The 13,637-nt window shown below is 46.8% G+C and overlaps 1 protein-coding gene across 1 annotated transcript in view; it reads left to right on the forward strand.

The window, feature by feature from the left end:
* Window positions 1–13,637, forward strand: part of slc12a5a (solute carrier family 12 member 5a) — a 41,545-nt gene that overhangs the window by 18,434 nt on the left and 9,474 nt on the right. Inside the window, exons 4-6 of the mRNA XM_047025443.1 lie at window positions 4,503–4,649; window positions 11,390–11,444; window positions 11,755–11,885. Of these exons, the coding sequence (XP_046881399.1) occupies window positions 4,503–4,649; window positions 11,390–11,444; window positions 11,755–11,885 (333 nt within the window). The remainder of the gene's footprint in view (window positions 1–4,502; window positions 4,650–11,389; window positions 11,445–11,754; window positions 11,886–13,637) is intronic.

Raw genomic sequence — 13,637 nt, forward strand, 5'->3', positions numbered from 1 at the left:
ACTTGTCCTGGTGCTGCTGAGCTGAAGTGGTCTGTAATGTAATGGCAGTAGAACATCTGAGCCAGTCATCTCTGGCTTGACTCTGAATCCCAGGGGGCAGTTGGGCAGCTGTTCCACCCCTCCTTCCTCCCTCCTCCTTCCCTCCATACTGCCTGCTTACCTGTGGCTGTGCTGCAGCAATTGGTCCCTCTGCTTAAACTAGCCCAGTCCCTGGGGAAATCACCAGCCATGAGCCCCTCTCCTGCCCCCCCTCCTTCCCCAGCCACCAGCCCCTCTCCAGCTACCCCCCCCCCCCCCCTACATATTCCCCAGAACCCATGCCCGTAACTGAGCTCTCCCGCCCTGCAAAATGAAAAGCCAATTGAATGAGAATGAAGCCAGAGCTGTGCTGTGGCTAACTATAAACACCAAGTCTATCTATTCCCCACAGGAGAGATGTTGATTCAATAACACACAGAGACGGGAGTCCGTCTGCTGCTGTTCCTCCGTGTTAACTCATTACAGAGCCACCATTACAGATCCCACTCCATTTTGTTTTCGCCGACTGAATTCATCCCAGGTGTTTAGACAGTCTTGGAAGTTGTGTGGTCCAAATGAACGCGATCAGGGGCCCAGATGGGAGCAAAACTGCGTCTGAATATCTCATCACAGCACAACTCTCCATTTAGAGACTCTGTTTTTGTAGAATTCATATTCCAAGGTAGTATCATGGGGGAAACTTGCTACCTTTCCAAAAGCAATACTACACTGTATATTAAACATGTATCCTACTATTTGTGTGCAAAGTAGTTTATGAACCCTTGTGTAAGCAAGCGGGGCGTTCAGGGTAGTTGTCGAGGTCGTGAGGACGGTCACAACAGCAGCCCTGCACACGGGGGGGGGGGCGTTCAGAAGTCTTTTGTCCAGTGCCTCTCTCTCTCTGATTTGTTTCGATCGCCCTCTGAGGTGTCGACGCAGCGAAGGACAGGAGACTCACAAAGCACTGTGGTGTACCCGTATTGTACCACTCGACATCAAAGCACTCCGGGGGCCATTGAAGCTTTAGAAATCATATTTCATGTGAGGGCCAGGGACCACCTTGAAAGGACTTTTCATTTCCCGGGTGGAAGGGTGGGTGTTGCATACGTTATTGTGTGCCTATGTAAATGGGGGATGACAAGGTGTTGTGTCTAATAATGTGCCTGTTATAAGAATCTGACCCCTGCTCTACCTACCTGATGCTGTTTCTGCAGTTTCAGCACTTCTGAGTGTTGCACCAAAGTGCTGATGGCAGGGGTGCCTTTCTCTCTGCAACACCTGACTGCTAATGCATACAGGAGCTGTAGGAGCCGGGGTAAGGGAAGGAGGGAGGGACCTGAGTGTTTAGGTATGTTTGGTTTAACTCAACGTTGCCGCTTCCAGAACGGCTCTGTAGGTTTTATCGTACAGAATGAACTCAATCAAGCGCACCACAGGTGTCTTGGGGGCCAGGGCAGAAAGTGACAGGGTCATATCAGTGACAGGGTCATATCAGTGACAGGGTCATATAGAACCAGAAGTTGTTTTAAAACTGATTGTCTCGGATGTGAGTCAACAGTTTTTTATTTGATTATGCTTTGAATGTATTGTTTACCTAGAGATATAAAATAAATGGTATGAACAAATATATTTTGGTCGCTCATGTACGATAGATGTAACAAATCAATTGAGCTAGTAATAACAATCCTTTGTGCCACCAAATTTAAATTACCAATTATATATTTCATTACTAGCTATGTAGTGTTGTTTATCTAATAGCTAGATCTATTTCTAGTCATGTTCTATCGCTGTGATGAATAAGGGGTTATGCAAATTCTAACATTTTGGACATGCAGAGTAGATGTCAGTGCAGTTCATTACCAAAACCTAAATGCCATTTGACTGTTTACCACACTGTCAATGTGACAGAGATATCCAACAGCCATCTTCATAAGGCGCTGGAAAACTTTAGGGGAGTGTTGAATTATTTAAAACTAAACTTTATTGAGATTCAATCCTGGCATGACAGTGATGAACGAGCCTTTCTCCCTCTCATACTGAAGGCCACAGCAGGCTCTTTCTCATTAGCATAACATCACCACCAAGCTAGCTGTGCTAATCTTTAGCTACAGCCGCAAGGCTAGTTGTTAGCTATTTGCCTTTCTGGGATAATACCTAGCATATAGGTCCCATGCTAGTGCATGTTGCTGTCACAGGCACATTGTCCTAGCTTTCAGCATTATGAATGGGGAGATGACAGAGATGGAGGAGGTTTGTTCAGCTCTGCTCCCACAGGCAATGTGATGAGGGACTGTTTTGGTCTGTTTAAAGCATAAAGCAGGTGCAGGCTGACAAGGTGCCTAGCCTTGAACACATGTTCCAACCTGTGGAGACCGAGGTTCAAATCCCAGGACCTGCAGCTTGAGTGTGCTACTGCTGGTTTGTGCTTATTTTTTTATTTTTTTCTCTCTTTTCATTCTCTGTGGGTGAACGTGAAAAGGCAGAGAAAATCAAATGTTTAGTTAGATGTTTTATTTGTACAGTTGATTTAGTACTCAGTGAGTGTCCTGTTCTATAATTAGAGCACTATCTCTTTCTTCCCCTCTTTCTTTGACTCTTTCTTTGACTCTTTCTCTCTCTGTCTCCCTCTTTCTCTCGCTCTCCCTTACTCTCACTGTATGTGTAGCTATTTCTCTGGTGATTTGGAGACTTAGAATTGGCTGGTGTGACTTGCATCTTTCAATAAATACATCCCTTATTAATATTGGAAGCCCAAAAGCTTTAATCAAATCACATGGAAGGCACCCGCAATTTGCATGCATAATATTATTCATTTACTGCCAGGTTTTCGTCACTACGCCTGTGTTTCCCTCAGATGATTTGATTAAAAGTCTTTTTCTAGTCGACATCTGCTACCTCTTCAGAGTACTGTCTGGAAGGTTCTTTCCTCACTGAGTTCAGAACCCTGAAGCTGTTAGAATCCTAACAGCAGCTTCTACTGTTCTTTCCTGACCAATATCCAATAAATGAATCAAATATGTATTGTTTTGTATTGTAAGAGCATTAGATTTGATTTGACGGCCACTCCACTGGTTTAAACAGAACAAACAGCCCAATGATTTGCTACCTCAGCTGTGACACCATCCGTGGATCACGTGAGTATGTAGTATTAGACCTACAAGTATAAAAACATAGTTTGTCACACCCGAGTGGTTAGGTGTGAGAGCTTCAGCAGTAGCTGCTCACACGTCCTTGCCTTGTTCTGTCGATGTGAGAGCTGGCTGAATTATCATGGTCCTTATTTATCTTTGATTCCAACTCAAGCATGGAAATATTATTGATTTCACAGCATTCTAAGCAACACAAATGTAGTCATACCTTGTTTACATAAATGGATTGTTTCACTGTAACCTTACTCGATTGTTTCACTTTTTACTTGAACATTTTTCTCCTGATTTGTGTTACTGGATTTGGCCAGTTGTTTCACTGTAGCCTTACTCGATTGTTTCACTTTTTGCTTGAACATTTTTCTCCTGATTTGTGTTACTGGATTTGGCCATGCAGCATTGGAACTGGACTGAACAACTGCTGTGCCCATTATCCTCTGATGTGACACATCAGGTCTGCTCCATCACTTAGGAGAATGGATATCGGTGCTATTACCTTCTATTGGCTGAGTCGTCCTTGAGCAAGAAATGAACGTGTCCATTACACAATCAGGTCAACTGGGGTGTCCTTCAACTTTAGTACACACCATTAGGTACACTACACACAAGCACACACACACAAGCACACACACACACACACCCTCTCTCTTAGGAGCACACACTTCCCTTCCCCCAAAAACCTTCAGGAGGTGAAACCTTCCATTAATCTTTCTGGGGCCCTCAGCACAGCTTTGTAGCTAGGTAGGATTGGTAATTGAATGTGTTCCATACAAGCAACTTGGAAGGCCAGCTGAGATGAGGACACTGGGGTCCAGAACAGCACCAGCCCCAGATCCAGAACCAGCCCCAGAACCAGCCCCAGAACCAGCCCCAGAACCAGAACCAGCCCCAGAACCAGAACTAGCCCCAGAACCAGCCCCAGAACCAGCCCCAGAACCACAACTCCTTCATGAGGGAAGGAGTGAAGAAAGGAGGGGAACGTTATCATCTTTTCTCTCACCTCTTTCACAACTTGCCGTTTTCTTAACTAACACACGGAAAAGTGTTAAAATCTTTCTCTCTTTCTCACTCGCTGTCTCTTTCCTGGTCTGTGTTTATTTCTCGTTGAAGCGTAGGTGCTGAAAGAACACTTACAGTACATAACGCAATCAGACAGGTGACAGTCATAAAGGTAACTACTCCTTCTGTCCTTCTGTCGCCCTCTCTTTCTCTCTCTCTCTCTCTCTCTCTCTCTCTCTCTCTCTCTCTCTCTCTCTCTCTCTCTCTCTCTCTCTCTCTCTCTCTCTCTCTCCCCCACCTCTCCACCTCTCTCCATCTTCCTCGTCTCCCTCCTCCCAGGCTCCCCAGCTGGGCACTCTAATGGGCGTGTACCTGCCCTGCATCCAGAACATCTTCGGCGTGATCCTGTTCCTCAGGATGACCTGGATGGTGGGGATCGGAGGGGTCATCGGCTCCTTCATCATCGTCTTCATCTGCTGCTCCACCGTGAGTCGCCCCGACGGCCTACACCTCGGCGTGTCCCCTCCAGGACACTTTGAGACAGACACAACCCCACCACTGCTTCCTGGTCCAAACACATTCCCAGTTTTAAACCCACAGGCTCAGATCTCCGAGGGGCAATGTTCCAAAAGGGTGTATAAATTGTTCCAAATTGTTCCATTGTTCCAAAGTAACCTTAACCCTGACCACACACACACACACAACCACACATCCGCCCGGTAGGGTGTCAGCTAGCTAGGAGGTGATACACCGTGATGGTGTTTGACCAGGTTTGACATGGTCTTGTCTGAGAACATGTCCTTAGTGGCTGTTGTCGTGTCTCTCAGTGTGTGTGTGCGTGCGTGCGTGTGTGTGTGTATGTGAGTGTGAGTGTTGTTCTTTGTCGACTGATTGGAGAGCTGCACTCACCTCTCCCAGTAGACGCCATGCTATTGAAGACATGTCACTTCCTGTCAGTAGCAAGCGTGGCTTCTTCGGGCCCTCAGTGCTTTGAGAATGCATCAGTCTCTGCTTCAGGAGCCACCGTAGACATAGAGCTGTTCATAGCACGATGTAGAAGATGGTATGTGTACCGCTTCTGATGTGTGTTTGTGTTGTTTATGTGTGTGTGTGTCTGTGTAGGGAGATATGTGTGTTATACGTACTACATTGTTGTGATGTGCTTCATGTCTTTGTTGGGGTGTGTGTGCGTAGATGTGCTTGAGTGTGTGCTTGAGTGTGTGCTTGCACGCCTCTGCGTGTTTTAGCAACCTAGATTTTTCTGTTGCAGAGATAATAATAGAACGACACCCACAATCCTCACGCACAGAAACACACTCATGCACTGTGCTTCCCAATCGTGTTAATCTGTGACAGAACATCCAAGTCTGTTCATACGGAGGGGTTTACTAACAATATAGCACAAGAAATACCGAGCCAATTAGAAAATGCTAGTTTCTTCGATTGCTGTTATTTTCCTCCCCATTGATTGTACAGAATGTCTTCACCCTACTTTAATAGACATCCTAATGTGCTACATTTATTCAAACAAACATGCTATTGTGTTCACTGTATTTAATATCCATGCAAATCGTGTCCTACCATACTATAAGTGCACTAAAGTGCAAACCTTCTGAGATCAAAGCATAGTTAGAAATCACAAGGAGTGAGAGCAAGGGGAGTACACACACACACCCTGACTGTCTCTCTCTCTCCCTCTCCTTCTCTTCCAGATACACACACATAAGTACAGACACACATTGCTGTGTTTTTTCGCACTAACTTATAATGGAAAAAGCTCACACACACACACACACACACGATCGGTCACACTGCTCAGTGCTGAGCCCTGGGGTGATGGGCTGAAGGGTTGGTGCATCTCTTCTTCTCTCCTGCTGAGCCCCGTACACCTTACATAACACAACCTAAAACATTCTGCATCTCACACCACCAAGAGGATGTGTGTGTGTGTGTGGAGGGTTGTCCGCAGAAGAGCCAGGGATTTATTAGCCTCAATGACATCACATCTCCTGGCTCTAGTATAGCCTAGTAATCGAGTCCGTAAATTATCTGCACATTGAAGACGTTAATGATGTTAGATAGATGTAGATAGAATAGATGTTAAAATTAAACACTTAAATTATAGAGTCAAGTGTGTGTGTGTGTGTGTATTTTTAGCTAGGATAATGAATGCTTTCCTGTCACCAGAGTAAAATGAGCCTTTATTTTCTGGGCAATTATCAGTTTTTTCATTACTGGATGGGATGGGAGGAGTGAGGATGGGAAGAGTGAGGAGAGGAGGAGGATGGAGGAGTGAGGAGAGGGGGAGGATGGGAGGGGTGAGGAGAGGAGGAGGATGGGAGGGGTGAGGAGAGGGGGAGGATGGAGGAGTGAGGAGAGGGGGAGGATGGAGGAGTGAGGAGAGGGGGAGGATGGAGGAGTGAGGAGAGGAGGAGGATGGGAGGGGTTAGGAGAGGGGGAGGATGGGAGGAGTGAGGAGAGGGGGAGGATGGGAGGAGTGAGGAGAGGAGGAGGATGGGAGGGGTTAGGAGAGGGGGAGGATGGGAGGAGTGAGGAGAGGGGGAGGATGGGAGGAGTGAGGAGAGGAGGAGGATGGGAGGGGTGAGGAGAGGAGGAGGATGGAGGAGTGAGGAGAGGAGGAGGATGGAGGAGTGAGGAGAGGAGGAGGATGGAGGAGTGAGGAGAGGAGGGGATGGGAGGAGTGAGGAGAGGGGGAGGATGGGAGGAGTGAGTGGAGGAGGAGGATGGAGGAGTGAGGAGAGGAGGAGGATGGGAGGAGTGAGTGGAGGAGGAGGATGGAGGAGTGAGGAGAGGAGGAGGATGGGAGGAGTGAGGAGAGGAGGAGGATGGGAGGAGTGAGTGGAGGAGGAGGATGGAGGAGTGAGGAGAGGAGGAGGATGGAGGAGTGAGGAGAGGGGGAGGATGGGAGGAGTGAGGAGAGGGGGAGGATGGGAGGAGTGAGTGGAGGAGGAGCATGGGAGGAGTGAGAAGAGGGGGAGGATAGAGGAGTGAGGAGAGGAGGAGGATGGAGGAGTGAGTGGAGGAGGAGGATGTGAGGAGTGAGGAGAGGAGGAGGATGGGAGGGGTGAGGAGAGGAGGGGAGTGTCCGTCCTCCATCTTACCCAGAGATGACAAAAGGAGGAGAGGTGAGAACAGAGAAACCTAAAACAGAGTAGATTAAAGCGGAGCAGAGTACAATAGAGTACAGTATAGTCTGCATCAATGATGCAAAAACATTTTAAACCTTTTGAAAGTTTTTGAAAGTTTTTTTCCCAAATCTAAATGTATTGTATGATTTTTATGTTATTTGTTTTACCTTTTGTTTCCACACACATGACAACAAGGTTTTTTTAAAAGAAAACCAAACAAAAAAACATTCAAGCTTTCCAAGGTTTTTTCAATGTTTTTTTCAATCTTTCAAAAAAATTATAGTGAAATGTTTTCATAATTTTTTTAACCTTTCGAAAAGTGTTTTTGCGAACGTACTTTCCCCAAAATAAATTTCAACCTTTAGAAACTTTTTTTTAATTTTTATTTTTTGACCTTTTAGAAACTTTTTTTCCACACATACAGCAAACAAGTTTTTTTAAACAAAACCAAAAAAACTGTCAAGCTGTTGTTACTTTTTTTCAAATACCACATGGCAAAAAATAAATAAATAAATAAAAAAAAAACATTCAATCTTTCCAAACTTCACAGCAAGCATCTGACATTCCAATGCCCCACGATATGATGGACCCCACCGGAGGGAGAGGGAGTGGAAGAAAGAGGAGAACAGATGGATAGGAAGTGTGAGAGGGGAAGGGAGGAGAGGAGGAAGAAGAAGGAAAGTGAGAAGGAAAAGGACAAATAAGAGGACAATTAGAAAAAGAGGGAGAGAGAAGGAGAAGGAGAAAGAGAAGCGTGACAGCGTCTGGAGCACAAACACAACCTTTATTTATTTAGCTAGTCATATTCTTATTACAGAGCCGTCCCGGCTGACAAGGATGCAGTACTGGAATGCTTGTTGTTCAGTCAGATGAGGAACAGATGGTGATTTGACAGTTCTTCTTCTTCCCATGTGATGACATCATCTGTTGCTGTAAAAAAAAAGGGTGTGCTTTCCCCTTGATTTATCATGTGACTGCCACCCTCGCCTGGAAATTGCATAGGCGGGTCTCCTACACCTAGACAGTTGACACTAATCCTACACTACAAATTCTCCTAAACTACAGATCCCAGAGTCTACGCTAACAGGGTCATAGACCTGTAGTGATCAATTTAGCTAATCTGAGAAATGTCTTTGTGTTTATGGGATTATACAAGCAGAACCTCTCCTCTAGTTTCGCGGACCACTGACGTTCAAATGCCATATCTTTGTATAAGGATATGAATGTGCTATGTGTATAGGAGAGGAGATGTAGTACGTTTATGTAATGGAAACTGTGTGTGTTCTCCCTGAGTTCAGGGTGTATCCTGTGCTCCCGTCAGAGCCAATCACATCCTCCTCGGCAAGGTTGTCCAGGGGTCATTATCACAGGGCTACAGCGCGCCACCAAAACAACATGGCCGCCGAGGGGAAGGGAAGTGAGGAGGCTTTAAAGGCACGCTAATGAAAATCAGTTGTTTGGCTGTTTGATCCGGCAGACTAAAAGGCAGGCAAGCAGGTTCCCAGACAGACAGACAGACAGACAGACAGACAGACAGACAGACAGACAGACAGACAGAAAGACAGACAGACAGACAGACAGACAGACAAGTAGATAGGCAAAGAGTTAGTCAGTCAGACAGACAGCTAGACAGGCAGGCCGACAGCTAAACAGGCTGGCAGGCAGACAGGCAAGATGGCAGGAAGGCAGATATGCAGACAGACAGACCTGCCTCACTGTCCTACAGTCATCTGAAAGACAGACAGCTGTCCACTGACTTGATGAGTGTCTGTCCCCCTGAAGGGCTTCAGTTTAATCGGAGCTCAAACTGTGGGCCAAGAGCTGCTCCACCTGGACAGCTTCTGAACTGCCCAGGCCTTCGCAGCAGAAGACAGGCTGAATAAGCCCTCCATCTGTTTGGTGAGAGGTACATGAGAGCAACAGGGTAAGATTTCTCTGTTAAACAAACTGCTGACAAACCCAAAGGTGACTAGAACTAGACCCAGGGCAATCCTAGTATAGGCCCTGGTCAATCAGTGACACTCATCTATCAATCAGTCAACCAATCAGGATGAGGGTTTAAAATCAGCAGTGAAACGGCACCACCCCCGGCCCCTGATTTGAACACCATTGGTTTTGACAATGGCTAATCGGACCAATCACAGTTCAGTCTGTGGCCAGCTTCTGTCTCTGAACCCTGGGAGCCATCCCATTGGTCAGACGGCCGAGGTGCTATTTCTGGATGTTGATTCATAGTGTCGGTTAATGTCACACTGTGTTGTGACGCCCCGAGGGTCATGTGACTCCGCTGGGGAGAAGGGAGGCGGAGTGACTAAACGGGGTGACACAGAAACACTCACCCCCCCAATCATCCCTCTCTTCCGCTGTATCTCTCGTCCCCTCTCCTTCTATCTGTCTCTCTACCTTTGGCTCTCTTCCTCTCTTTTTCTTTGTCGGTGTATCTGTCGGTTATTCTGTCTCTGTCCTTCCTCTCTCTCTTCCTTCTGTCAGTTAGTCTCCCTGTACGTCAGCTTGTCTGTCTCTGTATGTCAGCCTGTCAGTTTGTCGGTCTCTGTACGTCAGCCTGTCAGTTTGTCTGTCTCTGTACGTCAGCCTGTCAGTTTGTCTGTCTCTGTTTGTCAGCCTGTCAGTTTGTCTGTCTCTGTACGTCAGCCTGTCAGTTTGTCTGTCTCTGTACGTCAGCCTGTCAGTTTGTCTCTCTGTCTCTCCATGTGTCAGTTTGTCTCTCTGTGTGTGTTTCTGTCTAGCTGTCTGTCAGCTGTCTTTTGTAATGCGTTGTTAGAGAGTTGATTGATAGTCAATCAAGTATTGTCAGGATTCAAACAGTAGTGTGTGTGTGTGTGTTCTTGGCTGCAGCATCATAGTGACTCACTCTGTCTCCAGCTACCTCTGTGGCTGTCCCCATCAGATAAAACACTTTAACAATTACTGTCTTATCTGCTCCCTAAGGAGAGACCTGGCTTATTAGGACCACATTACTGACTAATACAGAACCATTACATCCAGCTATTCCCACACAGACACACACACACACACATTCCCACACGTACCCCTTGTACACACACGTACACACCAACACACACAGACAGGCAACAATGCAGGCAGACAGATGGCAGATGGCTGACTGACCAGCATGCAGGCAGACAGACAGGCAGACAGGCAGACAGACTGACAGACGGCAGACAGGCAGACAGACGGCAGACGGCAGACAGGCAGACAGACAGACAGACAGACAGACAGACAGACAGACAGACAGACAGACAGACAGACAGGAAGACAGGCAGACAGGCAGACAAACAGCAGACGGCAGACAGGCAGACAGACAGACAGACAGACAGGCAGACAGACAGACGGCAGACAGACAGACAGACAGACAGACAGACAGACAGACAGACAGACAGACAGACAGACAGACAGACAGACAGGGCTGGCAGGGTCATGGGGTCCTGTGACCTGTCACAGTCAGTCTGGGTGACTGTGAGTCGTTGAAAGCTTTTGACAGCTTGTATTGGTGTTTCCCTAACCTGCAGATATGAATCATGTGCTTGTGTGAGTGTGCTTGTGTGTTTGTTGAGTGTGTGTCATTTTGCATCTGTGTCAATTACCCTCAGAACTTGTGTGCACAGATGTCAGTTCCCTGTTGTCCTTAAGTTCCCTCTGTCCAGGGTTTCTTCCCCTGACTGGAGAACCCTGCAGATGTTCTGTCTGAGGATGGAACATCCACGCTCAACACAACACTCAGTGTCAAATGCAAATGTCATTCATTCAGTATTGTGTCATAAAGTGTTAAATAAAAGGTTGAGTATGTCATAATATCAATTTAAACCAACTCTGTGATCTCTCTCTCTCTCTCTCTCTCTCTCTCTCTCTCTCTCTCTCTCTCTCTCTCTCTCTCTCTCTCTCTCTCTCTCTCTCTCTCTCTCTCTCTCTCTCTCTCTCTCTCTCTCTCTCTCTCTCTCTCTCTCTCCTCTCTCTCTCTCTCTCTCTCTCTCTCTCTCTCTCTCTCTCTCTCTCTCTCTCTCTCTCTCTCTCTCTCTCTCTCTCTCTCTCTCTCTCTCTCTCTCTCTCTCTCTGCAGACCATGCTGACTGCAATCTCTATGAGTGCCATCGCTACCAACGGAGTGGTTCCAGGTGGGTGAGACTGTGTTGGCACAGTGCTGCCATCGTTGTGCCTGGCTGGGCATAGTTAACCATTCCTTTTCAGTGTTTGTGTTTGACATCATGTGTTTTACGCCTGTCAATATATCCCCAGCAGCAGCATCAGTATCATTTCCTTGTCATCTATTGACACCTGTGGGTCGCTGTGACGCCCCTGTTAAAAGGGCCATCAAAATGAAATGTGAATTTGATTACAACATCAATGTTAGTAATTCATGTATTCTTGTGTCGGTGTGTGTGTGTGCTGTTGTATATGTGTATGTGGGCTTGTTTGTGTGTGTAGCTGGAGGATCCTACTACATGATCTCTCGCTCGCTGGGCCCTGAGTTTGGTGGTGCTGTGGGCATCTGTTTCTACCTGGGGACCACCTTCGCTGGAGCCATGTACATCCTGGGCTGCATCGAGATCTCACTGGTGAGACACCGCTCACTGTCTCTCTGTGGCAGGTGGTTCTTTCTCTCGCTCTTCACTTCTCTCCCTGTCACTCTCACTCTCTCCCTCCCTCTTCTTCTTAATTTATCGCTCCCTCCTTGTCTCTTTCCCGCTACACCTCGCTCCATATTCATCTTGCAATTCCTCCTCTTTGTCTCTTGTAATCCCTGTGTGTTTTGTCTGCTCTGTCTCCCCCTCTCACTGTCTTCTCTTTCTCCCCAGTTCAGCTTTGAAGCTATTTTCTCCATCTGTCTATTATTTCAGCTGAATTCTCATCAATTCTAGATGAAACATAAAGATCTTTCATCTCAGTCTGCCCTCTTTCTTCCTCCCCTTCTTTCTCTACACTGCTTTCTCCTCTGTCGGTCCTCTTGCTGCATAGAGCTCTGGGTAATTATGTAAATTTGGCATTAGGGAGAGATCATGCCATTGGCTAAGAGCGTTTGGTTTTAAGTGCTGTGTTGCCGTGGTGCTGTCGACCATGTCTGGATCTGGACGCTGCCTTGGCTGGTGTGGAACTGTCTTCTGGGTCAGCTGGGCGAGGTGGACTGCTGCCTGTCTACTGGGGAAAACCTCTCCTGAGAGAGAGAGAGACAGAGAGACAGAGAGACAGAGAGACAGAGAGACAGAGAGACAGAGACAGAGAGACAGAGAGAGAGACAGAGAGAGAGAGAGACAGAGACAGAGACAGAGAGACAGAGAGAGAGACAGAGAGAGAGAGAGACAGAGACAGAGACAGAGAGACAGAGAGAGAGACAGAGAGAGAGAGAGACAGAGACAGAGACAGAGAGACAGAGAGAGAGACAGAGAGAGAGAGAGAGAGAGAGAGAGAGAGAGAGAGAGAGAGAGAGAGAGAGAGAGAGAGAGAGAGAGAGAGAGAGAGAGAGAGAGAGAGAGAGAGAGAGAGAGAGAGCGGGGTACAGGATCTTAAGAATTAGGGATTAGGGAGGAGGAAGACGACAGGGGCGCAGAGGGGATAGAAATATGTAAATTGAAAAGGCAGTAGAGAAACAGAGAGAGAGACGGAAGCCTGATTTGAAAGTGGTTTATCCTTACACACATTCCGCGAACACAAAACACTGCTATTTCAGGAAACATGACCATTTGACACAAGAGGGAGGGCTTCTTCTTACACCACCACCAGCTCGCTACATTACGCTGCATCTAACACTCAGTGTATCTCCAAACAAACCAGCAATCTAACCAAGCCTGTCAGGAAGCCAAACAGAAACATGACCTCAGCCGGCTTCAACACCAGAAAGCGAGCAGTTCAATGCTGTCTGCCGATGCTTGGGCAGAGGAGAGAGATCTTTTACAGGTCACACCGTAAACGCACAACTGCCTCCATTAGTATTCGGGTATGTTACTGTTGTCTCTATGATAGAGAAAACAAGGTTTTTCCCAGTTATAGCTGTAGTAAACAGTGTTGGATGAGGCCGTATCAACTTGGACCCAACTTCTTCTCAAGTGGAGCTGTGTTGGCATAACTGACCCTCTCCACAGTTACGTAAAAAGATGAACAAGGACACGGCATGTGACAGGCATTGATTGGCCACTTAGTGTTTTTATGATCTCCTAATGGGTGCTTCTATTTTTAGATGAACCCTTGATATGAAGAATAGTGGGCAATCCATTTAGAATATTAATCCCATGCTTGACTTGATCTAATGAGAGGAAAATGGGTTTGTTACTTCAGTCTTCGTTTGAAGAGGCGTAATACTACTGTCATGTAAT

Source organism: Hypomesus transpacificus, chromosome 9 (assembly GCF_021917145.1).
Source record: "Hypomesus transpacificus isolate Combined female chromosome 9, fHypTra1, whole genome shotgun sequence".
Classification (NCBI taxonomy): Eukaryota; Metazoa; Chordata; class Actinopteri; order Osmeriformes; family Osmeridae; genus Hypomesus; species Hypomesus transpacificus.